Source organism: Macaca fascicularis, chromosome 4 (assembly GCF_037993035.2).
Source record: "Macaca fascicularis isolate 582-1 chromosome 4, T2T-MFA8v1.1".
Classification (NCBI taxonomy): domain Eukaryota; kingdom Metazoa; phylum Chordata; class Mammalia; order Primates; family Cercopithecidae; genus Macaca; species Macaca fascicularis.
This window is the reverse complement of record NC_088378.1, coordinates 13624955-13651863: the sequence shown is the minus strand read 5'-3', so window position 1 is coordinate 13651863 and position 26909 is coordinate 13624955. Positions and strand designations below refer to the sequence as shown.

Below are 26909 nucleotides of genomic sequence, written 5' to 3'. Positions count from 1 at the left end.
GTAATTTAAAATTATACATTGTAAAGTAAGTATAATATGATTTAATCTTTATTTTTAACACTATAAGCATTTAATCCTGCAATAGTGTGAGAAGTCTGAATTTCCAAAGATAATTAAATTTGAACCTTTTCATTTCAGAAAAGCCACAGAAGAGGCACTGAGACTTGAAGAAGAAAATCGAAGGCTACTAGAAGTTATGAAAGCGAAGGCAAAAGGCAAGCACAGATTGCTATGACTGATGATGTGTCATGGTATTGTTACTGCAAGCAATTGCACTATTTCAAGTGAATTATAGACTGGGTGATCACATTTCCCAATTTGTCCATGAGAACCCAGGTTTATGCCTATGTTCTTGAAGTCTTTATAGCACCTTTTATTCTTAAAGTGTTCCAGTTTGTATACTAAATAATATTGTCACTGAAGTAATGGATTCATAGGAAAATGACTCTTGACACAGATACCTATTCATATACCCTGTACAAGTGATACACAGCAGAATAGCACACACAGCTTGTCTTTAAATGGTGGCTGTTGACACAGGTGACACACAGCTGTTAGAATTACTTCTGTTAGAACCATCCTACAGGAGTTGAGAAGACAGCAAATCTCTTATTACCCACTCACTGTCTTTAAGATTAAACTCCCATCTTCATTATATAACTTATTCTAACAGTTTCTTTTAAGATTGGAGTTTCTCAATGGACTTAAACTGTACCCTAGAACAAATAGATGTAACAGATAATTACAGAACATTCTACCCAACAACTGCAGAATATACATTCTGTTCATCAGCACATAGAATATCCTCCAAGATAGATCATATAATAGGCCACAAAACAGGTCTCAGCAAATTTATTTTTTATTTTTATTTTTATTTTTTGAAACAGAGTCTTGCTCTGCCACCCAGGCTGGAGTGCAGTGGCGCGATCTCGACTCACTGCAAGTTCCGCCTCCTGGGTTCACACCATTCTCCTGCCTCAGCCTCCCAAGTAGCTGCAGGTGCCCACCACCATGCCTGGCTAATCTTTTGTATTTTTATAGAGACGGAGTTTCACCGTGTTAGCCAGGATGGTCTCGATCTCCTGACCTCGTGATCCACCCGCCTCGGCCTCCCAAAGTGCTGGGATTACAGGCATGAGCCACCGCGCCTGGCAGTCTCAGCAAATTTAAGAAAATCAAAATTATACCAAGTACTCTCTCAGACCACAGTGGAATAAAATTGGAAATCAACTCCAGAAGGAACCCTCAAAACTATACAAATACGTGGAAATTAGACGACCTGTTCCTGAATGATCTTTGGGCCAACAATTAAGAAGGAAATTTAAAAATTATTTGAACTGAAGAATAACAGTGACACAACTTATCAAAACTTCTGGGATACAGCAAAAGTGGTCCAAAAAGGAAAGTTCATAGTATTAAATGCTTACATCAAAAAGTCTGAAAGAGCACAAATAGACAATCTAAGGTCACACCTCAAGGAACTAGAGAAGCAAGAACAACACAAACCCAAACCCAGCAGAAACAAGAACAATCCAAACCCAAACCCAAGATCCCCAAAACAGAAGAAAAGAATAACGAAGATCAGAGCAGAACTAAATAAAATTGAAACAAAAATAAATAAATAAATAAAAGATAAATGAAACAAAAAGCTGGTTCTTTGAAAAGATAAACAAAATTGATAGAACACTAGTGAGATTAACCAAAAAAAGAAGAGAGAAGATTTAGAAATGAAACAGGAGACCAGGTGTGGTGGCTCACGCCTGTAATCCCAGCACTTTGGGAGGCTGAGGAGGGTGGATCACTTGAGGTCAGGAGTTCGAGACCAGGCTGGCCAATATGGCGAAACCCCGTTTCTACTAAAAAAATTTTTTAAATTAGCCAGGCATGGCTAATTTTTTAAATTAGCCAGGCAAAAAAATTTAATTTTTTAAATTAGCCATTACATGGTGCACGCCTGTAATCCCAGCTACTTGGGAGGCTGAGGCAGGAGAATCGCTTGAACCTGGGAGGCAGAGGTTGCAGTGAGCTGAGATCATGTCACTACACTCCAGCCTGGGCAACAGGCTAATAAGCAAGAGAGCAAGAAAGCAAGAAAGCAGACAGGCAGGAAGGAAGGAAGGAAAAAAAAAGAAACGGGAGATATTACAGCCAGTACCACAGAAACACAAAAGATCATTCAAGGCTACTATGAACACCTTTATGCACACAAACTAGAAAATCTAGAGGAGATGGATAAATTCTTGGAAGTAAACAACCCTTCTAGATTAAATCAGGAAGAAATAGAAGCTCCGAACATACCAATAACAAGTAGCAAGATTGAAAACAGTAATTTTAAAATTTCCAACAAGAAAAAGTCCAGGACCAGGTGGATTCACAGCTGATCTCTATCAGGCATTCAGAGAATTGGTACCAATCTTACTGAAACTATTCCAAAAGCTAGAGAGAGAGGGAATCCTCCCTAAGTCATTCTATGAAGCCAATATTACTCTAATACCAAAACCAGGAAAGAACATTAAAAAAAAGGAACAAGACCAATATCCCTGATGAACATAGATGCAAAAATCATCAATGAAATACTAACTGAATTCAATAGCATGTCAAGAAGATAATACACCATGATCAACTGGGTTTCATACCAGGGATGCAGGGATAGTTTAACATACACAAGTCAATAAATGTGATATACCATGTAAACAGAAGTAAAAACAAAAATCTTAAGATCATCTCAATAGATGCAGAAAAAGCATTTGACAAAATCCAGCACCCCTTTATGATTAAAACCCTCAGCAAAATGGACATAAAAGGAACACACCTCAAGGTAATAAAAGCCATCTATGGCCGGGCACAGTGGCTCACACCTGTAATCCCAGCACTTTGGGAGGCCGAGCCGGGCTGATCACGAGGTTAGAAGATCGAGACCTTCCTAGCTAACACGGTAAAACCCCATCTCTACTAAAAATACAAAAAATTAGCCAGGCATGGTAGCATGTGCCTGTAGTCCCAGCTACTCAGGAAGCTGAGGCAGGAGAATCACTTGAACCCAGGAGGTGGAGGTTGCAGTGAGCGAGATCATGTCATTGCACTCCAGCCTAGGTGACAGAGCGAGATTCTGTCTCAAAACAAAACAAAACAAAAAAGCAATCTATGACAAACCCACAGCCAACATTACACTGAAAGGGGAAAAGCTAAAAGCATTGCCACTGAGAGCTAGAACAAGACAAGGATGCCCACTTTCGCCACTGCTATTCAACATTGTACTGGAAGTCCTAGCCAGAGCACTCAGACAAGAGAAAGAAATAAAGAGCATTTAAATCGGTAAAGAGGAAGTGAAACTGTTGCTATTCACTGATGATATGATCATATACCTAGAAAATTCTAAATACTCATCCAAAAAAGCTCCTAGATCTGATAAATGAATTCAATAAAGTTTTGGGATACAAAATCAATGTACACAAATTAGTAGCACTGCTATATAACAACAACCAAGCTGAGAATCAAATCAAGAACTCAACCCCTTTTACAACAGCTGCAAAAAAAAAAAAAAGTATATATATACACCTAACCAAGGAGGTGAAAGATCTCTACAAGGAAAACTACAAAACGCTGCTGAAACAAATCATGAATGACACAAACAAATGAAAATACATCCCATGCTCATGGATGGGTAGAATCTATTAGCATGTGAAAATAAACATACTGCCAAAAGCAATCTACAAATTCAATGCAATTCCCATCAAAATACCATCATTATTCTTTACAGAACTCCAAAAAAAAAAAAATCCTAAAATTCAATGGAACACAAAAAGAGCCCACATAACCAAAGAAGGCTAAGCAAAAAGAACAAATCTATAGGCATCACATTACCCAACTTCAAACTACACTTCAAGGATATAGTTACCAAAACAGCATGGTACTGGTATAAAAATAGGCATGTAGACCAATGGAACAGAATAGAGAACCCAGAAATAAAGTCAAATATTTACAGCCAACTGATATTTGACAAAGAAAACAAGCAAACAAACAAACAGACAAAACATAAAATGGAGAAAGGACACCCTGTTCAACAAATGGTGCTGGGATAATTGGCAAGCCACAATGAAGAATGAAACTCGATCTTTGTCTCTCACCTTATGCAGAAATCCACTGAAGATGGATCAAGGACTTAAATCTAAGACCTGAAACCATAAAAATTCTAGAAGATAACATCAAAACACTATTCTAGACATTGACTTAGGCAAAGAGTTCATGCCCAAGAACCCAAAAACAAAAAGATAAATAGATACGAGCTAATTAAACTAAAAAGCTTCTGCACAGCAAAAGAAATAATCAGCAGAGTAAACAGACAACCCACAGAGTGGGAGAAAATCTTCACACACTACCCATCTGACAAAGGACTAATATCCAGAATCTACAAGGAACTCAAATCAGCAAGAAAAATAATAATAATCCCATCAGAAAGTGGGCTAAGGACATGAATAGACAGTTCTCAAAAGAAGATATACAAATGGCCAACAAATATATGAAAAAATGCTCAACATCACTAATTATCAGGGAAATGCAAATCAAAACCATAGTGACATACCACCTTACTCATGTAAGAATGGCCATAATTTAAAAATCAAAAAATTATAGATATTGGTGTAGATGTGATGAAAGGGAAACAGTTTTACATTGCTGGTGGGAATGTAAACCAGTGCAACACTATGGAAAACACTATGGCAATTCCTTAAAGAACTAAAAGTAAAACTACCATTTGATCCAGCAATTCTACTCCTGGGTATCTACCCAGGGGAAAAGAAATCATTATTTGAAAAAGACTTGCACATACATGTTTATAGCAGCACAATTCACAATTGAAAAAATATAGAACCAGCCTAAATGCCATCAACCAACGAGTGGATTAAGAACATGTGATATATATATTATATATATAATATATATTCCATGGAATACTACTCAGTCATAAAAAGGAACGAAATAATGGTTTTTGCAGCAACCTGGATGGAGTTGGAGACCATTATTCTAAGTGAGGTAACTCAGGAATGGAAAACCAAACATCGTATGTTCTCGCTTATAAGTGAGAGCTAAACTATGAGGACACAAAGGCATAAGAATGATATACTAGACTTTGGGAAGTTGGGGGGAAGGTGGGAGGAAGATGAGAAATAAAAGACTACACATTGGGTACAGTGTACACTGCTCAGATGATAGGTGTACCAAAACCTCAGAAATCACCACTAAAGAACTTTTCCATGGAACCAAACACCACCTGTTCCTCAAAAACTTTTGGAATAAAAAAATTTTTTAAAGATAAAACAGACGTTAAAAAAAGACTGGAGCTCTTAACCTAGGGTCTATGGGTAAAATTCAGAGATGTGTGAACTTAACTGGAAAATAATTCAAAATTTATTTTCACTAACGTTTAACTGAAATTTATTATGTCCTTCAATGCGCAATTAATATAGGCAACAAACCACAATAGTATTAGCAATACCTTGACTTTGTCACCAATAGAAATGAAGATGTTTTCATATCACATTATAATTTTACGTATTTTTAAATGTTTATCACTGTTCCAAAATTGTGGTAGTTATTAAACCAGCTACTAGTTCTGGGTTGTTTGGGGGTTTTTTATTTTTTTGTTTGTTTGTTTGTTTTGAGCCACAGTCTCACTCCATGACCCAGGCTGGAGTGCAGTGACACAATCTCAGCTCACTGCAACCTCCACCTCCCGGGTTTGAGCAATTCTCCTGCCTTAGCCTCCTGAGTAACTGGGGCTACAGGTGTGTGCCACCACACCCAGCAAATTTTTGTATTTTGTATTTACATTTAATATATTGATTATCCCACTACATGATTTATTCTTTTTTGTTAACTGTAAGAAAATCGATCATTATATGTATAATCTAGCCTGGTGCTACCCATTAGAAGCATAATATAAGCCACACATGGAACTTTAAATTTTCTGAAAGTCACATATTTTATATTTAGTTTTTCATATTAAATATTTAAAATTCACTGTATGTTTTATACTTGCAGTATATATCAATTTGGACTAGACTCATTTCAAGTGCTCAATAGCCACATGTAGCTAGTGGCTACTATATTGAATGTTGCTGATGTAGCCTTTTCTTTGGACATTGGGCTATTTCTAGATTTACTGTAAGGATATTTGGAACTGCCATAAACATTTCATTTTTGAATGAACCCCTAGTTAGGTACTCACATAGCACTCCGAGCAGATGACTGTCATCCTTTACCACTGCATGTGAATAGCTATAATATATAGATAATTTTTCTATCTCCCCCATTAAACTACATACTCTAGGAAGGCAGGGACCATTTTGTATTCTTTGCTTGGCTTCAGCACTTGTCAACACCCAATAAATATTTGTTGACTTCAACCAAATGATAATTTATTTCTTCAAATTTTTTTAAAAGCTGAAGAGACTGATAATGAGGATGAAGAGGAGATTGAAGGTGATGATTTGGAAGTTCACGAAGAGCCTGAGGCACCTGAGGTGTCTCACGATACCCGAGGGTCATTGTTACCTGAGGAGTCTGAAGCATCTGAGGCCCCTGAAACTGAGCCTGAAGCAGGTTAGACTTTATTGATAGCAAGTTCTTAATTCTGCTTATGTGCATTAATGTGTCTGTTTCGGCATGTGTGTATGTATATATGTTGGTAAAATGGAAGCTGGCTGAGAATGGAGAGATGAGCCCCCAAAGAGCAGCCATTGAGTCCAAATCTCACAGTTTCAAGTGTGGTAGGAAAGCGGAGTTTGCTCTGCCCCAGCACTGGCATGCAGAAGCACAGCTGGCTATGTAATTTCTGGGGCATGTTGTTCAAAAAGCAGGAAAGAAGTGTCATTAAAGGTAGTAAAATATAACGCTTTTTCCTGTCTTCCAGAGTCTCTCTCTCAATTTGTCATGCTATTTTTTTGTTTGCTATTTAATGTTGCTCTAAGTAAAGAAAAATTAAATTAAAATTTTAAATTATTAGCATGAATTTTACAGTTCATCTTTGTGGTGTGTAATGCCATTTTTAAATGCAAATATAAGAGCATTTTAAACATAAATATAAGGGCATTAACTCTTTAAGCCCTACCTCAGAGGTCTCATTTGGTGGATGGGACAGGGCAAGAGGGAGTCTATGTGCAATGAAAACCACTCCAAGGACTAGGGAGTGGGCTTAAAGCAGGAAGATGGGGTACCCACCTGTGGTGGGAATGAGGCTTGCAAATGCTTTCAAGCAGAGTTAGTATTGAATATGAAACTCACCCTACAAACTAAAAGGTCTTCAGATACCTGTAACTGGATGCTAGCCCAGAGCAGTTAAGGACTTGGAACTGCTGTGAGTTTACAAAATAAGCAAGACTAAGGGAAATTAATGAAAATTATACAATTCATATTTCACGGCTTGTACGTGCATGTGTTTCATTCTGAAAAGTATATTGAGTATTATGCATATCTAAGTGCCCCAGGCTGGTTTGTTCGCTTAAAAAGTTATCGAAGCCCCAAGCATCTTCTTTCCTCCTGCACTTCTCTCCTCCTGCACTTCTCTCCAGTATCTGACTCCATCCTCACAATCCAAAGCTGGCTGCTGCATCCAGACACAATGTCTCCTCTTGCAAGCTTTTACTTTTTATTTCTAATTCAAGAAATAGATAGTTCCCAGAGACTTTCACCTACATTTCATTGAGCAGGATATTGTATCATTGTCTACCCCTACTTGCAGGGAATCTGGGAATTTAATTTGGACTTGGCTTCCTTGCCTAGATGGTAGAAGCCAATGGAATAGAAGAATGAGAGGGGGTTTGAGGGAGCCAACCAACAGTATCTACCATACTGCCTTTGCACAGATGCAGGTTGCAGGAATGCCTAGGCTCAGGTTCATGATTTCATCCAAGAAATAAGGGATCATCCGCTCAAATTCTTAAATGCTTAACTGAGGCTTTAGAGTTTCACATAAAAGAGAAATTTTTTTCATAGTATAGGTGGTAGATCAGCTGTATCAGAATCACCTATGGTTCTTATTTTAAAGTAAGCCTCTGAGCTCTATGCAGGTTCTGGTTCAGTAAGTCTAGGATGGAATTTAGGAATCTACATTTTAATGAACACCCCAGTGATTCTTTTACATACTAACAGTTAAGAACTACTGCTATAGGAAAAAAATTTTGCCTGAAAAAAAGGTTTTGTAAATTTTTCCTTATATCATGGAAAAAGCACAATAGCATACCTGAGAAAAATCTGATCCTGAAAATAAAAACTCTAGAATGGTTTAGCTGTACACTGTATCTGCAGGTCAAAATTAATGAATATATTGAATAGAAATTTGAAAAATGTCTATTAAAACAGTGATCATGGTTCTGATATAGTTGATGTTGAACTGTGTGTTTCAAAATCATACATCTATCCAGGTTTGATAAAAATATGTGCTAACTATAGAAAATACGGAAATTATACAAATAGGTTTTAGCATACCTATCACTCAAGTAGTGTACATTGTATCCTATAGGTGGTTTTTCATCCCACGCTCCCCTCTCACCCTGCTCCCTTCTGAGTCTCCAGTGTCCATTATACCACTCTGTATGCTTTTGCATACCCACGGCTTAGCTCCCACTTGTGAGAACATTCCCAATGCATATGTTAACTCTACTATTGCATTTTAGATTTCCTTGCATTGTTTTCGTATTTCAGTTACCCTTCTTGTATTTCTGCCTTTATTTTAGGCTGGTCTATCTTTATGCCTCGTGATTTTTATTTCATAGACTCAGTTGTTCTCTTGGTTTTTTAGTACTCCAAGCATACATCTTGTAAAATTTACTCTGCTTTATATAATAAATTGTCTTCAGAAGTAAAATTTTCATCTGAATCTTTGGATCAATACTCTCTTTTTCTTCATCGATTTTATTTTTGTTGTTTTTGTGGACTTATCCTTGGATGAAGCAGAATATTTCCAACTCTTCATTTACCAACAGGAAGGGTAGGTAGAGTATTTATAAGAACCCTGCCCCCCTACCCTGACCACCACACACGTGTACCTTTCACTTAGACTTCTTGCCTGGCACTCTCAGATATAGACCTGTTATATCTGATATAGGTTAATGCAAATCAACCTAGTTCAAGTTGTAATATTTAGTAAATATTCATTTTGTATGGCTCTTCTAGACTAAGGCTAGATCTTCACCCCCAACTATTGCAGTCTTTGATTAAGCCAGAGAAGCTAAGGCATTGTAGAATTATCTGTATATTCTTGGTGTTCTTTCTTCTCTTCCATGGTTTATAATGATTTTCTTAATTGAGCAACCTACAATTAAACATGTCACCACCAGGCCAGCCCCAGGCTTATCCCCTTCTACTTCCTGCTCTATTGAGTATTAAACATTATCGATCCTGTTGAAAGAGGACCCAAGTATCATTTTAGCTACCTCAGAAGACAGTTTCCACAGTGTTACAGAATATGTGTGTGTGTGTATATACATATGTACATGTACATATAGATTTATGTATTTTTGTCTATGCAAAACTTGTGTTTCAGAACTAGGAGCAGAGTAGGATGAAAAGACAGATAATTAGGTCTGCCTTCCCTGAAACCACCTCTGCTGGATCTGTATGTGCAGCATGTCTTACATCCTTCAGGAAAAATTTTCAATCTATACATTCAACAGTGAAATTAGTTGAGATTCTCTTAAATCTCTCCATGCCTACACCTACAGCTGGGACTTTGCAATATCATCATCTCTCATTGCCACTTTGTGATCTTTTTTGGTGTATCTTCTTGAAAAACTTTTTTTTAATACAGATAGTGTCTTGCTCTGTCACCCAGACTGGTGTGCAGTGGCATGATCATAGCTCACTGTAACTTGAATTCCTGGGATCAAGTGGTCTTCCCACCTCAGCCTCCCATGTAGCTGGGACCACAGGTATGAGCCACCATGCCTGGCTAATTTTCATTTTTTTGTAGGGATGTGATCTTGCTGTGTTACCTAGGCTGGTCTTGAACTCCCGGCCTTAAGTGATTCTCCCACCTCTGCCTCCCAAAGGCCAGGATTACAGGCATGAGTCACTATGTCTGGCTTCATGGGTATTTTAATAAGAAATTAAAAGGAATATCAGGCATTATTAGTCTACTGCCAAATTAAAAGAAGTTTGATTAATACTTCACAAATTATCAGCCAGAATTTTATGTATCATGTGTCAATTATTATTCTAGTCCATGTCTTTTTACGTGTTTAAGAATATTCTTTATTTTCTGCCTTTTTAATTGTGTATTCTTATGCCATTCTTTCCCTAACAAAAACTGTACTTTCTATTAGACATTTCATATACAATTTAAACTATTTGAAGTGTTCTTTGTGCCAAAACATTCATAAAGAAATAATGTTTTAAAATTCAAACACTAACTATTAGATTTCTTTCTTAAGTATCTGAGCCTATTGAGGAAACTACAGTGGAAACAGAAATCCCAAAAGGATCCAAAGAGGGCCTGGAAACTGAAAAATTATCTGAAACAGGTTAGACTGTAAAATGAAAGTAGTTAGTGAATAAAAGTACTTTCCATATTTTCTTATAATGGGTCCCTAATTTTAGGCATAGTAGGTGCTTCATACTTATTTCTTTCTATGTTGTATGCTAATCGACATACATAAATATTTGGCTTACTCCATTAAAAGTGTATCAAACCAGATTATAACACTGGTTTTCACACAAATTTGTTTTATACATTTTTTATTAACAGTTAAAGTTTCCTTAAGAAACTCATGTTAATTATCCAAAAGCTTGAGTTTTAGTAACAGGTAAATACACATCTACAGCAAATATAAGAACAAAACATAATTAAATTATAAATTTATGAATGTATATTGTTGCTTAGAATATTTTTTTCAACTGTTTAAAAATACTACAAAGTATAAGTTATTTTGGCAATATGGCTAAAGATAGGATATTTAAAGCCCCTTTTTTCTTTCCTTTGTCTTTTACTCAAAAGTTGTACTACCTGAGTTTCCAGAAGACTCTTATCCTGATGTTCCTGAAATGGAGCCATTTAAAGAGAAGATTAATTCTTTCATCATCCTCTGGAAACAGCTGGAAGCAACAATTAGTGAGGCTTACATTAAAATTTTAAACTTGGAGATTGCTGACAGAACTCCACAGGAATTACTTCAAAAAGTAGTTGAGACTATGGAAAGTAAGGGCTTTAATCATAACATTAATTATCAAGAGCAGGCAATAGTATTAGAAGCATTTTGAAACTTGAAAGCCTTCCTTGATGGTTTATGAAGTAAATGTTCAATATATCCAAGGCCGATGTATAAAATACTTAGCAACTATCACAGTGCAGGTCCTGACCAATCAGAACAGCCACGCAGTCCAAACCCCTCTGGCCATACTGACCAGTTGTCACATAAGGAACTTACAAAGGCCTATTTGCATACTTATTTAATCTAAGAGACTAATAATAATAATTAATTTTCTTAACCTTATAGTAATATGCTAATAACTTTTTTTGCTAAAAATATTTTCCCCAATGATTCTCTTTTTCTCTAGAACCATTTCAATATACTGCATGGGAGTTAACTGGGGAAGATTATGAGGAAGAAACAGAAGACTACCAGACTGAAGCAGAGGTTGATGAGGAGCTAGAGGAAGAGGAAGAGGAAGAGGCATGATTCTTTTATTTCTACTCATCCTCATTTGTGAAGTCATTGAAAATATGCAAATAAGAGTGGTAACTATCACTTTTGGACCCCAAGTGAACGGACATTCTCATTTGCACATACATTCTCCCTCTGCCTCAGCTTCACTTGACCCCCCTGAAATTCCAGGCTATGTAGTATGAAAAAAGACTCATGAAAAGATAAAAGGAAACTACATTAACTTTTTTACAAGGAAAAAAAGTTTAAGTTTTAAATACGTAAATATTTTATAAATTTAGCGGAAGTGGTTGTTGTAACTAAAAGAGGCTACTTGCATGAAAATAATGAGCAGTGTTCTCAGTTAGGAGCAACCCATATTCAGGCCCCATCCGCTCCCTTGGCATCAGAATTTGGACAACTATTCTCATTTGATAGCTGTCCAGTTCAGACATCTATCAGTAACGAAACAGGAAGTGGTTCTTTTAATTTGAAGCTTTATAAATATTATGTTATTAAGTTATATAAACATAGACTTGTGATTAACTGGGTTAAGTTGCCTAACTTAAACCCAAATATATATGTGTCAGACTACAAACAATATGTAGTGTGATTCTGATAACAGGTTTTAGTACTTTATCACTAAGGAACTAGAGAGCCTTTCTTTGGGATGACTAAAGGATGTGGGTTTTGTCCCACTCAGATGCAGATTCTTTTCTTTCATCATCCATCATCTGCCATGTCTGCTGTTGTTGTTCTGTGTCCCACTCTGGCCCACCATAAAATGATCTCTGGTATCTGCAGACAATTATCAAGCCGGCTATAATACTCAAAGCTTATATTTTAAAGTATGGTCTTCATTAATAATATATTTTTTTTTAAAAAACCCTTCCAATTCACAGAGCATTGGGTAAGGTACTAACAAGGGTCTAGCCTTAGGAATGGGGAATAACTGGACCTAGCATAAATGAAGCTTTGGCCCCACTTATCAAAAAGCAAAAGCCAAAAGGATCAAACTGCTTCCAAGTAACCTGTGTCCAAGAGCAATGCTCAAGAATATTTGGCCGGGCGCGGTGGCTCAAGCCTGTAATCCCAGCACTTTGGGAGGCCGAGACGGGCGGATCACGAGGTCAGGAGATCGAGACCATCCTGGCTAACACGGTGAAACCCCGTCTCTACTAAAAAATACAAAAAACTAGCCGGGCGAGGTGGCGGGCGCCTGTAGTCCCAGCTACTCGGGAGGCTGAGGCAGGAGAATGGCGTAAACCCGGGAGGCGGAGCTTGCAGTGAGCCGAGATCGCGCCACTGCACTCCAGCCTGGGTGACAGAGCCAGACTCCGTCTCAAAAAAAAAAAGAAAAGAATATTTATGGGAATGCAAAGTAAAATTATAGTAGCCACTGAAAGATTGTGAGACCTGCAAACAGGCAGAAAAATATGACTCACATTGAGGAGAAAAAGTAATCAACTGAAATAGATTCAGAACTGACAAAGGTGTTCTTAGAATTATATGACAAGGACAGTAAAACAGTTGTTATTCTATATGTTCAAAAAGTTAAACAGAGATATAGAAGATATAATAAATACTTCAATTGAACTTTTAAGATTGAAAAGTACAGTATACGGAATGAAATATATATTAATGGTATGACCGCAGTTTAGCCACTGCAAGAGAAATAGCAATAGAAACTGTCCAAAATGAAACAACAGAGGAAAAAGATTCTGAAAAAAAATGAGAAGAGCATCAGTGATCTGTGGAACAACTTCAAGCAGCCTATTATACAGAATGCTTGGGACCAGAAGTGTTTCTGATTTTAGACTTTTTCAGATTCTTGAATATTTGCACAATACATATCACTTGAGCATTTTTAATCTGAAATCCAAAATGCTACATTTTCTTTGAGTGTCAGATCACTGCTCAAGAAGTTTTAGAGTTTAGAGCACTCCAAATTTCAGATTTGGGGATAGGGGTTGCTCAACGTGTACATATAGTTCAGATCTACAAAAAGTATGCATGAGGGGGATTGAAGAAATAATGGCCAAATTTTTTCTAAATCTTGAAAAAAAATTACAAGCTCTCAGATTCAATATGCCCAATAAATAAACATGCTCAAGCACAAGAAACATGAAGAAAATATTATAATAGCACCAAGTACATCATATTCAAATTGCTCAAAACCAATTTTAAAAATAAAGGAGAAAACAGATATGCCACATACACAGGGACAAAGATAAAGATGACAGCATATTTCTCATCAAAAACAACGCAAGAAGAGAGTGGAGCAACATCTTTAATGTATTGAAGGGAACAAAAAAAAACTGTCAGCCTGGTGCGGTGGCTCATGCCTGTAATCCCAGCACTTTGAGAGGCCAAGGCGAACACATTGCTTCAGCTCAGGAGTTCAAGACCAGCCTGGGCAACATGACAAAACCCCATCTCTACAGAAAATACAAAAATTAACCAGGCATGGTGGCGCACACCTGTAGTCCTAGCTACTCGGGAGACTGAGGTGGGAGGATCGCTTGAGCCCAGGAGGTCAAGGCATCAGTGAGCTGAGATCACATCACTGCACTCCAGCCTAGGCAACAGAGTAAGACCCTGTCTTAAAAATAAATAAATAAATAAAAATAAAATAAAATTTAACTGTCAACCTAGGATTCTGTGTCCATTGAAATCCTCTTTTAAAAACAAGGGCAAGCTGAGCATGGTGACTCACGCCTGTAATTCCAGCACTTTGGGAGGCCAAGGCAGGCAAATCATGAGGTCAGGAGTTCAAGACCAACCTGACTAACTTGGTGAAACCCCATCTCTACTAAAAATAGAAAAATTAGCCGGGTGTGGTGGTGTGCACATGTAATCCCAGCTACTCAGGAGGCTGGGGCAGGAGAATCACTTGAACCCGGGAGCCGGAGGTTGCAGTGAGATCGTGCCATTGCACTGCAGCCTACGCAACAGAACGAGACTCTGTCTCAAAAAATAAAAATAAAAAAATAAAAACAAAGGCAAACTGAAGACTCTGTTAGACATACAAAAGCTGAAAGAAAGCAGTCAGACACAGGTGGCTTCCATGATGAATTCTGCCAAATCTTGAAGAAAGAAAGAAAACCAATTCCATACAAACTGTTCCAGAAAATTGAAGAAGAGAGAATACTTCCTAGTCATTCTATGAGATCAGCATTGTTCTGATACCAAAACCAAAGACATTAAAAGCAAGGAAAGAAAAACAAACTGCAGTCTAATATCACTCATTAACATAGATACAGACATTCTTAATCAAATTTAGCAAATCAAATCCAAAAATGCACAAAAAGAATAATACACCATGACCAAGTGGGACTTATCTTGGAAATTCAAGTTTAGTTTAATGTTTGAAAAGCAATCAATGTAATTCATCATATGAAGAAACTGAGGAGAAAAAACGTGATCACCTCAATAGATACAGAAAAAGCATTTGACAAAACTCAACATCTATTACTGGTAAGAAAAAAAATGAAGGGAACTTCCTTGGCTTGATAAAGGGTATCCACAGAAAGTTTCTAACTAACAGCTAATGTCATACTTAAGGGTAAAAGGCTGAATGCTTTTTTCCTAAGATCAGGACAAGGAAAGAATGTTCACTGTCACCACTTCTATTCAACACTATACTGAAGGTTTGGCTACTGCATTCAGACAAGGAAAATAAATAAAAGGCATTCAGATTGAAAAAGAAAGACACAACTATCTTTATATATAGGAGATAAGATTTTCTATCGTGATAGGCTGAATAATGGCACCCCAAAGAAGTCCATGTCCTAAGCTGTGAATTGACACCTGTGAATGTTACCTTATACAAAAAGGGATTTTGTGGACGTGACTAAATTAAGGATCTTGAGATAAGGGAGTTATCATGGATTATCCACGTGGACCAATGTAATCACAAAGGTCCTTATAAGAGGAAGACAGGAAGTTAGAGAGAAGGTGCTTTGAAGCTGGCTTTGAAGATAGAGAAAAGGGCCATGAGCCAACCCTAGAAGTGGAGAGGCAGGAATGGATTCTCTCCTGGGGCCTCCAGGAGGAATTAACCCTGTCAACAAATTCACAGTAGCCCCATAAAACTCTCTGGGCTTCTGATCTCCAAAACTGTAAGAAAATATATGTTTGCTGTTTAAAGCCACTACATTTGTGGTAATTTGTGTAAGCAGCATTATGAAATTAATACATCTATGTAGAAAAGCCAATGGAATCAATGAAAAAGCTACTAATAATTGAATTTAGCAAAGTTTCAGGACATAAAATCAATATACAAAAATCAATTTTATTTCTATATGTAAGCAATAGACAATCAGAAATTGATTTTTAAATGCCTTTCAAAACAGCGTCAAGAAATGTAATACAAAGGGATAAATTTAGCAAAAGATATCCAAGAACAATACACTAAAAACTAAAAATTGTGCTGAGAAAAATAGAAGAAAGCCTACATAAATGGACGGATAGATATACCATGGCTGAGCATGGTGGCTCACGTCTGTAATCCCAGCACTTTGGGAGGCCGAGTCAGGCGGATCACTTGAGGTCAGGAGTTCAAGGCAGCTTAGCCAACATGGCGAAACCCCTTCTCTACTGAAAATATATAAATTAGCCGGGCGTGGTGGTGTATGCCTATAATCCCAGCTGCTGGCAAGGCTGAGACACAAAAATCGTTTGATCTCGGGCAGTGAGCCAAGATCGTGCAACTGCACCCCAGCCTAGGTGACAGAGTAAGGCTCCATCTCAAAAAAGAAAACAGAAAAAAAAAGTAGATATACCATGTTCACAGGTCAGAAGACTTAATATTGTTATATCAGTTCTCCCCAAATTTATCTACAGATTCCATATAATCGAAATTTAAAACCCAGCATACTGTTTGGTAGAAACTTATAAATTGATCCTAACATTCATTTGAAAACGCAGAGTACTTAAAATAATGTAAACAAATTTTAGAAAGAATAACCAAGTAAGAGAATTAATACATTTGATTTCAAGATTAATTAATTATAAAGTTATAGCTATCAAAATAGTGTCACTGGCACAAAACAGCAAATAGATTAATAGAACACAGGGAGTCCAGAAATAGAGCTACATATATATGGACAATTGATTATTGACAAATCTACAGAGGCAATTTAGTGGAGAAAGGACAGTCTTTTTGACTTTTTAATAAATAGTGCTGGAACAATTGGAGATCCATATGCATAGTGAATTTTGAACCAAACCTCACATGATATACAAAAACTAACTTAAAATGTATTATAGGCCTAAATGTAAATTATAAAACTATAAAACTTCTGGAAGAAACCTACGAGAGAATCTTTGAGACCTTGGATTAGGCAAAAATTTCTTAGACATGACACCAAAAGCAGAATCCATAAAGAAAAAAAATGATAAATTGGCCTTCATCAAACATAAGAACTAAACTATTTTTTTAAAAAAAACACTGTTAAAAGAATGAAAAGACAAACTTGGATAAAATATTTGCAAATCACATATCTGATGAAAGTCCTTATATCCAGAATATATAAAGAACTCTTAATACTCAAAGAGAAAACAAACAACCCATTTTTTTAATGGAGAAAAGATTTTAACAGACATCAGATACTTCACCAAATAAAATACACAGATGGCTAATAGGTACATGAAAAGATGTTCAACCTCATTTGTCACTAAGGAGGTGAAAATTAAAATCACAATGAGACACTATTAGATAATGATTAGAATGCCTAAAATCAAAGACTGACCATACCAAGTGTTAGCTAGGATGCAGAATAACTTGAATTCTTATATACAGCTCATGGGAATATAACTTGGTACAATCACTTTGGAAAATAGTTTGGCAGTTTCTTAAACAGATAAATATACATCTACCATAGCAACCAGTCCTACCACTCCTAGAGATTTATCCCAGAGAAAGGAGAGCACATGCCCATTCAAAGACTTGATGAGTGGTCACAGCAGCTTTATTTGTAATGGCTTCAAATTGGAAACCATTCAGTAATTCATCAACATAGGAGGAGGGGTGACTGCTGTCTCTGTGAACCAGCAGACTTAGCCTCTCCTCTTAGTAATTCTGAGGAATCCAAGCAGCCCAGATGAGTGGGTTTCCCCTCAGCAAAACACACCTGCTCCACCAAGGGACAAAGTACTTCTTTAAATGGGTCCTGCTCCCTGTGCCACCCAATTGGGTGAGACCCTCCAACAGGGGTTGTTAGATACTCCATACAGGAGCGATCCTACTGGCATCAGGTTGGTGTTCCTTAAGGTCAAAGGTCCCAGATGAAGGAGCAGGCACCCATCTTTGCTGCTCTCCAGCCCCCTCAAGTGACATCTTCAGTCACGGGGGCAAATCAGATGAGTAGTGCCTGAACTGAACTCCCAGCAAGCTGCAGCAGCCCTACAGAAGAGGGACCTGACTATTGAAAGGAAAACAAACAAGCAGAAAATGACAACAACAGCATCAACAACAACAAAAAGGCCCCCACAAAACCCCATCCAAGGGTCAGCAGCATCAAAGACCGAAACTTGACAAACTCACGAAGATAGAAAGAATCAATGAAAAAATGCTGAAAACCCAAAAGGCCAGAGTGCATCTTCTGCTCCAAATGATTGCAACATTTCTCCATCAGGGACATGGAACTGGATGGGTGAATTGACAGAAGTAGGCTTCAGAAGATGGGCAATAAAAAAATTAAGATGAGTTAAAGGAGCATGTTAACCTTGATAAAAGGTTAGATGAATTACTAACTAGAATAATCAGTTTAGAGAGGAACATAAATGACCTGATGGAGCTGAAAAACATAGCATGAGAACTTCATGAAGCATACACAACTATCAACAGTCAAATTGACCAAGCAGAAGAAAGGATATTGGAGTTTGAAGACAACCTTACTGAAATAAGACATGCAGACAACAATAGAGAAAAAAGAATGAAAATGAATGAACAAAGCCTCCAAGAAATATGGGACTTCCTAAAAAGACCAAACCTATGATTGCTTAGAGTACCAGAAGGAGACAGGGAGAATGGAAACAAGCTGGAAAACACACTTCTAGATATTATCCAGGAGAACTTCCTCAATCTAGCAAGACAGGCCAACATTCAAATTCAGGAAATACAGAGAACACCATTAAGATACTCCATGAAATCAACCCCAAAACACATAATCATCAGATTCTCCAAGGTTGAAATGAAGGAAAAATTGTTAAGGGCAGCCAGAGAGAAAGGCCAGGTAACATACAAAGGGAAGCTCATCAGACTAACAATGGATCTCTCAGCAGAAACTCTACAAACCATAAGAGTCTGGGGGCCAATATTCAACATTCTTAAAGAATTTTCAACCCAGCCAAACTAAGCTTCATAAGCAAAGGAAAAATAAAATCCTTTCCAGACAAGCAATGCTGAAGGATTTCATTACCACCAGGCCTGCCCTGCAAGAGCTCCTGAAAGAAGTGCTAAATATGTACTGGAAAGGAAAAACTGGTACCAGCCACTGCAAAAATACACCAAAATATAAAGACCAATGACACTACAAAGAAACTGCGTCAGCCAGTGTGTAAAATAAGCAAATAGCATCATGATGACAGGATCAGATTCACAATACTAATCTTAAATGTAAATGGGCTCAATGGCCCAATTAAAATGTACAGAATGGCAAACTAGATAAAGAGCCAAGATCTATTGGTATGCTGTCTTCAAGAGACTCATCTCACATGCAAAGATACACACAGGCTTAAAATAAATGGATGGAGGAAAATTTACCAAGCAAATGGAAAGCCAAAAAAAGCAGGGATTGCAATCTTATTCTCTGACCAAATGGACTTGAAACCAATAAAGATCAAAAAAACAAAGAAGGCACTATATAATGGTAAAGGGAACAATTCAACAAGAAGAGCTAACTATTCTGAGCATATGTGCACCCAATGCAAGAGCACCCAGATTCATAAAACACATTCTTAGAGACCTACGAAGAGACTTAGAATCCCACGCAATATTAGTGGGAGACTTTAACACCCCATTGTCAGTATTAGATCAATAAGACAGAAAATTAATTAGGATATTCAGGACTTGAACTCAGCTCTGGATCAAGCGGACCTAGTTGACGTCTACAGAACTCAATACCCCAAATCAACAGTATATATATTCTTCTCAGTGCCACATGGCACTTATTTTAAAATCAAACACATAATTGGAAGCAAAACACTCCTCAGCAAATGTAAAAGAACTGAAATAATAACAAACAGTCTCTCAGACTGCAGTGCAAGCAAATTAGAACTCAGGATTAAGAAACTTACTCAAAATCACACAATTTCATGGAAGTTGAAAAACCTGCTCCTGAATGATTCCTGGGTAAATAATGAAATAAGGCAGAAATCAAGAAGTTCTTTGAAACCAATGAGAACAAAGAGACAATGTACCAGAATCTCTGGGACACAGCTAAAGGAGTGTTAAGAGGGAAATTTATAGCACTAAATGCCCACATTAGAAAGCTAGAAAGATCTCAAATCAACACCCTAACATCACAATGAAGGGAGCTAGAGAAGCACAAGCAAACTAACCCAAAAGCTAGCAGAAGACAAGAAATAACTAAGTTAAGAGAAGAATTGAAGGAGATAGGGAAACAAAAAAAACCTTCCAAAATATCAATGAATCCAGGAGCTGGTTTTTTAGAAAATTAACAAAATAGACCACTAGCTAGACTATTGAGAGAGAGGAATCAAATAGATACAATAACAAATGATAAAGGGGATATCACCACTGACCCCACAGAAATACAAACTGCTGGGCCGGGTGCGGTGGCTCACACCTGCACTCCCAGCACTTTGGGAGGCCAAGGTGGGCAGATCACCTGAGGTCAGGAGATTGAGACCAGCCTGGCCAACATAGCAAAACCCCATCTGTACTAAAAATACAAATATTATCTGGGCGTGGTGGTGCATGTCTGTAATCCCAGCTACTCGAGAGGCTGAGACAGGAGAATAGCTTGAGCCTGGGAGGTGGAGGTTGCAGTGAGCAGAGGTCATACCATTTCACTCCATCTTAGGCTACAGAATAAGACTCCATCTCAAAAAAAAAAAAAAATAGAAAAGAAATACAAACTGCCATCAGAGAATACTATTAACACCTCTACGCAAATAAACTAGAAAATCTAGAAGAAATGCATAAATTCTTGGACACATACACCCTCCCAAGACTAAATCAGGAAGAAGTTGAATCCCTGAAAAGACCAATAACAAGTTCTGAAATTGAGGAGGTAATTAATAGCCTATCAACCAAAAAAAAGCCCAGGATCAGATGGATTCACAGCTAAATTATACCAGAAATACAAAGAGGAGCTGGTACCATTACTTCTGAAACTATTCCAAACAATTCAAAAGGAGGGACTCCTCCCTAATTCATTTTATGAAGCCAGCATCAGCCTGATACCAAAACCTGGCAGAGACACAACAAAAAAAGAAAGCTTCAGGCCAATATCCCTGATGAACACTGATTCAAAAATCCTCAATAAGATACTGGCAAACCGAATCCAGCAGTGCATCAAAAAACTTATCCACCATGATCAAGTTGGCTTCATCCCTGGGATGCAAGGCTGGTTCAACATACACAAATCAATAAATGTAATCCATCACATAAACAGAACCAAAGACAAAAACCACATGATTATCTCAATAGATGCAGAAAAGGCCTTTGATAAAATTTAACATCTCTTCATGTTAAAAACTCTCAATAAACTAGATATTGATGGAACATATCTCAAAATAATAAGAGCTATTTATGACAAAGCCACAGCCAATATCATATTGAATGGGCAAAAGCTGGAAGCATTCCCTTTGAAAACCAGTACAAGACAAGGATACCTTCTCTCACCACTCCCATTCAACATAGTATTGGAAGTTCTGGCCAGAGCAATCAGGCAAGATAAAGAAATAAAAGGTATTCAAATAGGAAGAGAGGAAGTCAAGTTGTCTCTGTTTGCAGATGACATGATTTTAAGATCTAGAATACCCCCATTATTTCAGCCCAAAAACTTGAACTGATAAGCAACTTCAGCAAAGTCTCAGGATACAAAATCAATGTGCCTGAATCACAAGCATTCCTTTACACCAACAGTAGGCAGGCAGAGAGTCAAATCATGAATGAACTCACATTCACAATCACTACACAGAGAATAAAATACCTAGGAATACAACTAACAAGGGATGTGAAGGACATTTTCAAGGAGAACTACAAACCACTCCTCAAGGAAATAAGAGAAGACACAAACAAATGGAAAAACTTTCCATTCTCATGAATAGGAAGAATCAATATCATGAAAATGGCCATACTGCCCAAAGTAATTTATAGATTCAATGCTATTCCCATCAAACTACCATTGACATTCTTCACAGAATTAGAAAAAACTATCTTAAATTTCATATGGAATCAGAGAAGACCCTGTGTAGCCAAGACAATTCTAAGCAAAAAGAACAAAGCTAGAGGCATCATGCTACCTGACTTCAAGCTCTGCTTCAAGGCTACAGTAACCAAAACAGCATGGTACTGGTGCCAAAACAGACATATAGACCAATGGAGCAGAACAGAGACCTCAGAAATAATACCACACGTCTACAACCATCTGATCTTCAACAAACCTGACAAAAACAAGCAATGAGGAAAGGATCTCCTATTCAGTAAATGGTGCTGGGAAAACTGGCTAGCCATATGCAGAAAACTGAAACTGTACCCTTTCCTTACACCTTATACAAAAATTAACTGAAGATGGATTAATGACTTAAATGTATAAGCCAAAAGCATAAAAAACCCTAGAAGAAAACCTAGGCAATACCATTCAGGACATGGGCATGGGCAAAGACTTCAGGACAAAAACGCCAAAAGCAATTGCAACAAAAGCCAAAATTGACAGTGGGATCTAATTAAACTGAAGAGCTTCCACACAGCAAAAGAAACTATCATCAGAGTGAACAGGTAACCTGAAGAATGGGAGAAAATTTTTGCAATCTACCCATCTGACAAAGGTCTAATATTCAGAATTTGTGATGAACTTAAACACATTTACAAGAAAAAAACAACCCCATCAAAAAGTAGTCAAAAGATATGAACAGACATTTCTCAAAAGAAGACATTTATGTGACCAAAAACATATGAAAAAAAAGCCCAACATCACTGATCATCAGAGAAATGCAAATCAAAACCACACTGAGATACCATCTCATGCCAACCAAAATGGCGATTATTAAAAAGTCAGAAAATAATAGATGCTGGTGAGGCTGTGGAGAAATAGGAATGCTTTTACACTGTTGGTGGGAGTGCAAATTCGTTCAATTACTGTGAAACACAGTGTGGCAATTCCTCAAGGATCTAGAACCAGAAATACCATTTGACCCAGCAATCCCATTACTGGGTATATACCCACAGGAATATAAACCATTGTACTATAAAGACACATGCACACATATGTTTATTGCAGCACTATTTACAATAGGAAAGACATAGAACCAACCCAAATGCCCATCAATGATAGACTGGATAAAGAAAATGTGGTATATACACACCATGGAATGCTATGCAGCCATAAAAAAGAATGAGATCATGTTCTTTGCAGGGACATGAATAGAGCTGGAAGTCATCATCCTCAGCAAATTAACACAGGAACAGAAAACCCAACTCACATGTTCTCACTCATAAGTGGGAGTTGAACACCGAAAACACATGGACACAAAGAGGGGAATAACACACACCAGGGCCTGTTGGGGTAAGAGGAAGGAATGTAGAGGATGGGTCAATAGGTGCAGCAAACCACCATGGCACATGTGTACCTATGTAACAAACCTGCACGTTCTGCACATGTATCCCTTTTTTTTTAGAAGAAATAAAGAAAAAACTAAAAAAAAATTATAAGAACTTGAAAGGATTTTACCCCCAAAAAAACAATTACTAAAATATGGGCTTAGGAAGAAAGATAAAAACTAAACAAAAATAATAGATGGGGGAGGCTTTATAGGTCATTTCTTACATACACCTTCATTGATTAGATAATTCCGTGTATTTTTTGAACATCATAAGAAAAAAATCATTATTTTCCAGCTCATTTTGAAGCTTGCTTTTGATTTTTTCTTTTTTTTTTTTTAGATGGAGTCTCACTCTGTCACCCTGGCTGGAGTGCAGTGATGTGATCTCGGTTCACTGCAACCTCCACCTCTCTGGCTTAAGCGATTCTCCTGCCTCAGCCTCCTTAGTAGCTGGGATTACAGGCACACGCCACCACGCCTGGCTAATTTTTATATTTTCAGTAGAGAAGGGGTTTCACCATGTTGGCTAGGCTGGTCTTGAATTCCTGACCTCATGTGATCCACCCACCTCGGCCTCCCAAAGTGCTGGGATTACAGGCATGAGTCCTCGCACCCAGCCAAAGCTTGTATATTCTGATATAAATATCAAATAAAAGTAGTAAAAGGAAAGGTTAGCCTCATTTTTGCACCTTTATAGAAAGTTGGTTGTATCTTGTTTTGTGAAAAGAAGTATGATGTAAATAAGTATGTAAAATATTCCATTTGTATTTTTTAAAATACTATATTTGTGGCTAAATATATATCTATTTTTATAGGTATATTGGTAGGATTTTTTTAATGAGTCTGGGAGATAAAACTATTAAGAATGCTAACATAGTACTGGAAGAAAAAAGGCGAAAGGAGATTTTCACTTTTTATACATTGTAATGTGTTTTGAATATTTTTACAGTAAGCATATACTTTATATCATAAAAAAATTTCTTTAATGTATTTCCCTTGCTTTAAATAAATTGAAAGAATCCTTAAAGGACTTTGCACATATTTTCTTTATCATAAAAGAAAATACATTTTACACTTTCAATTGAGCTAAATAGGATATTTCCAAATTATTATTTGATCATATATCCACTTAATAGCAAAGTAAATTCTGAGGCATCTCTCATTTAATTTGCCATGGGTAAGAAGTTGTGATCTTGACTCAGCTTTTACTTTTAGGGAAAAATTCTATTTTAGAAACTGACCTTACAATGACCCAGCATCAACACATTCTGGAGTTTTTCATTACATCTATGTTGGTAGAGGACTGGGGGCACCTTCATTCTCAGTGCTGCCTTATTTTCCTCATGAAAATCGAGAAACTTAGGATGTGCACTTAGAGTAATATATGAGAAACTGATTTTTAATTAAAATAACATAAGGACTGGCCTTTTGTGGATTGTTTTCAAGTTGCTACAGATTAAATATTATTCAAGAAGCATTTTTAAAAATTCTCTCCATCAAAATACTTTTTAATTTAATGTTCTCCAAACTTTGAATAACGTTTCTAGGGTGAAGAAAAAATTAAGGAGAGAAAGAGGTATTTGGGAGACACAAAACACTTCTGTCCAGTAGTCCTCAAAGAAAACTTCATCCTACAACCAGGAAACACAGAAGAAGCAGCCAAGTATCGAGAAAAGATCTACTACTTTTCAAGTGCTGAGGCTAAAGAAAAGTTTTTGGAGCATCCTGAGGACTATGTGGCTCATGAAGAACCACTGAAGGTGAGACAGTATTCCTATCTTAATGATTGCTCCCACAGGATTTTTTCAGGACTGATTACCAATCACTACCAATTTACTTAAGGGTGAAGTTCCCAATCTGATATTACAACATAAAGAAAATATCTAAGTTCAAAGAACAACTTTTTGGAATATAACATAAAATAATTATCTATTTTGATTTCTGTAGTAATTACTTGTGTCAAACCAGCACTTAATATCTGCCTTTTTAGCTGAAGTAAAAATAAAACAAAACATAAACAAAAACAAACCCCACAGCTGGATGAATTCCTTACTATAGTGAGGCCAGTCATGCTAGTTAGTCTCTGAGAGCAGAGCAGGATGATGGTCTTCTACAGGATTTTGGAGAAGAGTGGAATTCAGGGATTGGTGAACTTTCAGAGGTATAAGTGGGTTGACATCTATGGAAGTAAGATTAGTGACACTGCTATTGACTGGTTCACACTCAGAATTGTTATAGGGGTAAGTCCATCCTGATTGGTAAGTTTCAAGAGTGAGGGCTGACACTGGTTGGCTGGATTGCAAAAATGTGTTTCCTGAAGTGAGTTTACCCTGATCAATTAAACCAATTTAAAATTGGTTGAGTGGCTATTGTTACCATGGCTATCCAATAGTCATTTTTTAGTGGAGCATTGTTATAGAGGAGAAGGACACTTTGGTGAATCTTCCCTGGACATTTTTCTGTTACAGCTTTGGCTGACTTTCTCAAAACACTCTCATCATAAGCAGATGTTACTTCTCTTTGGCCCTCCAGAAGCTCAACAAGGAAAATGCATTGAGCCTCAAAAGACAAACTGTTGCCATGACCTTTGTGCTTGACCAGTCCACTTTTGCTTTGACTGGACCACTGCCACCTGTTGGTGACCATTGCTTTGATTGTGCTTTGTCTTCAGGATCATACTGATAAAGCCATGTTTCATCTCCTCTACAATTCTTCAAACAAATGCTTTAAGATTTTGATCCCATGTGTTTAAAATTTCCATTGAAAGCTCTGTTTTTGTCAGCAGATGATCTGGGTGCAACAGTTTTGGCAATCATAGAGTAGAAACTTTGCTCAACTTTAATTTTTCAGTCAGAAAACTTGTACACTGAGTCAATCTAGATGTCTAGGTGTGTTGGCTATTGTTTCTGCTGTTAATCATCAGTCCTTGTCAATTGGATCACAAACAAGATAAATTTTTTCCTCACAAATTTAAGTGGGTGGTGTGCTGCTACAGGCTCCATCTTCAACATTGTCTCGTCCTTTTTTCAAGCAAATTGTTCATTTGTAAACTGCTGATCTCTTTGGGGCATTGTCCCTAGAAATCTTCATAAAGCATCAATGATTTCACCATTTTTCTTCCCAAGCTTCACCATAAATTTGATGTTTATTCTTGCTGCAGTTCTAGCAGAACTCATGTTGCTGTGATCTATTGCCTTGTTTTACATCATACTGATGTCTTATCTTTCTTAGTGCTTCAAACTAGATCCTGTTCAGACATGTTATAACAAGTTCATATGAGTTTATTTGGTGCAAAAAAAAAGTGAAAAAAAATTATTTTCATAATATGCATTTTCTGTCAACTTTTTGAAGACCCCTCATATTTTTAGATTTTTGAGGAAACTCCATACTGTTTTTCATAATGGCTGTCCGACTTTACATTTCCACAACAGTGTACAAGTGTTCCCCTTTCTTCACATCCTCACCAGCATTTGCTAT

The 26909-nt window shown here is 37.2% G+C and overlaps 1 protein-coding gene across 4 annotated transcripts in view; it reads left to right on the top strand.

The window, feature by feature from the left end:
- Positions 1 to 26909, top strand: part of AK9 (adenylate kinase 9) — a 174707-nt gene that overhangs the window by 98071 nt on the left and 49727 nt on the right. For all 4 annotated transcript variants that reach the window (XM_065543206.2, XM_074036850.1, XM_045391667.3 and 1 more), the window contains 6 exons: positions 139 to 215; positions 6442 to 6600; positions 10428 to 10517; positions 10991 to 11191; positions 11551 to 11666; positions 24980 to 25192. In XM_065543206.2, coding sequence (XP_065399278.1) covers positions 139 to 215; positions 6442 to 6600; positions 10428 to 10517; positions 10991 to 11191; positions 11551 to 11666; positions 24980 to 25192 — 856 coding nt within the window. The remainder of the gene's footprint in view (positions 1 to 138; positions 216 to 6441; positions 6601 to 10427; positions 10518 to 10990; positions 11192 to 11550; positions 11667 to 24979; positions 25193 to 26909) is intronic.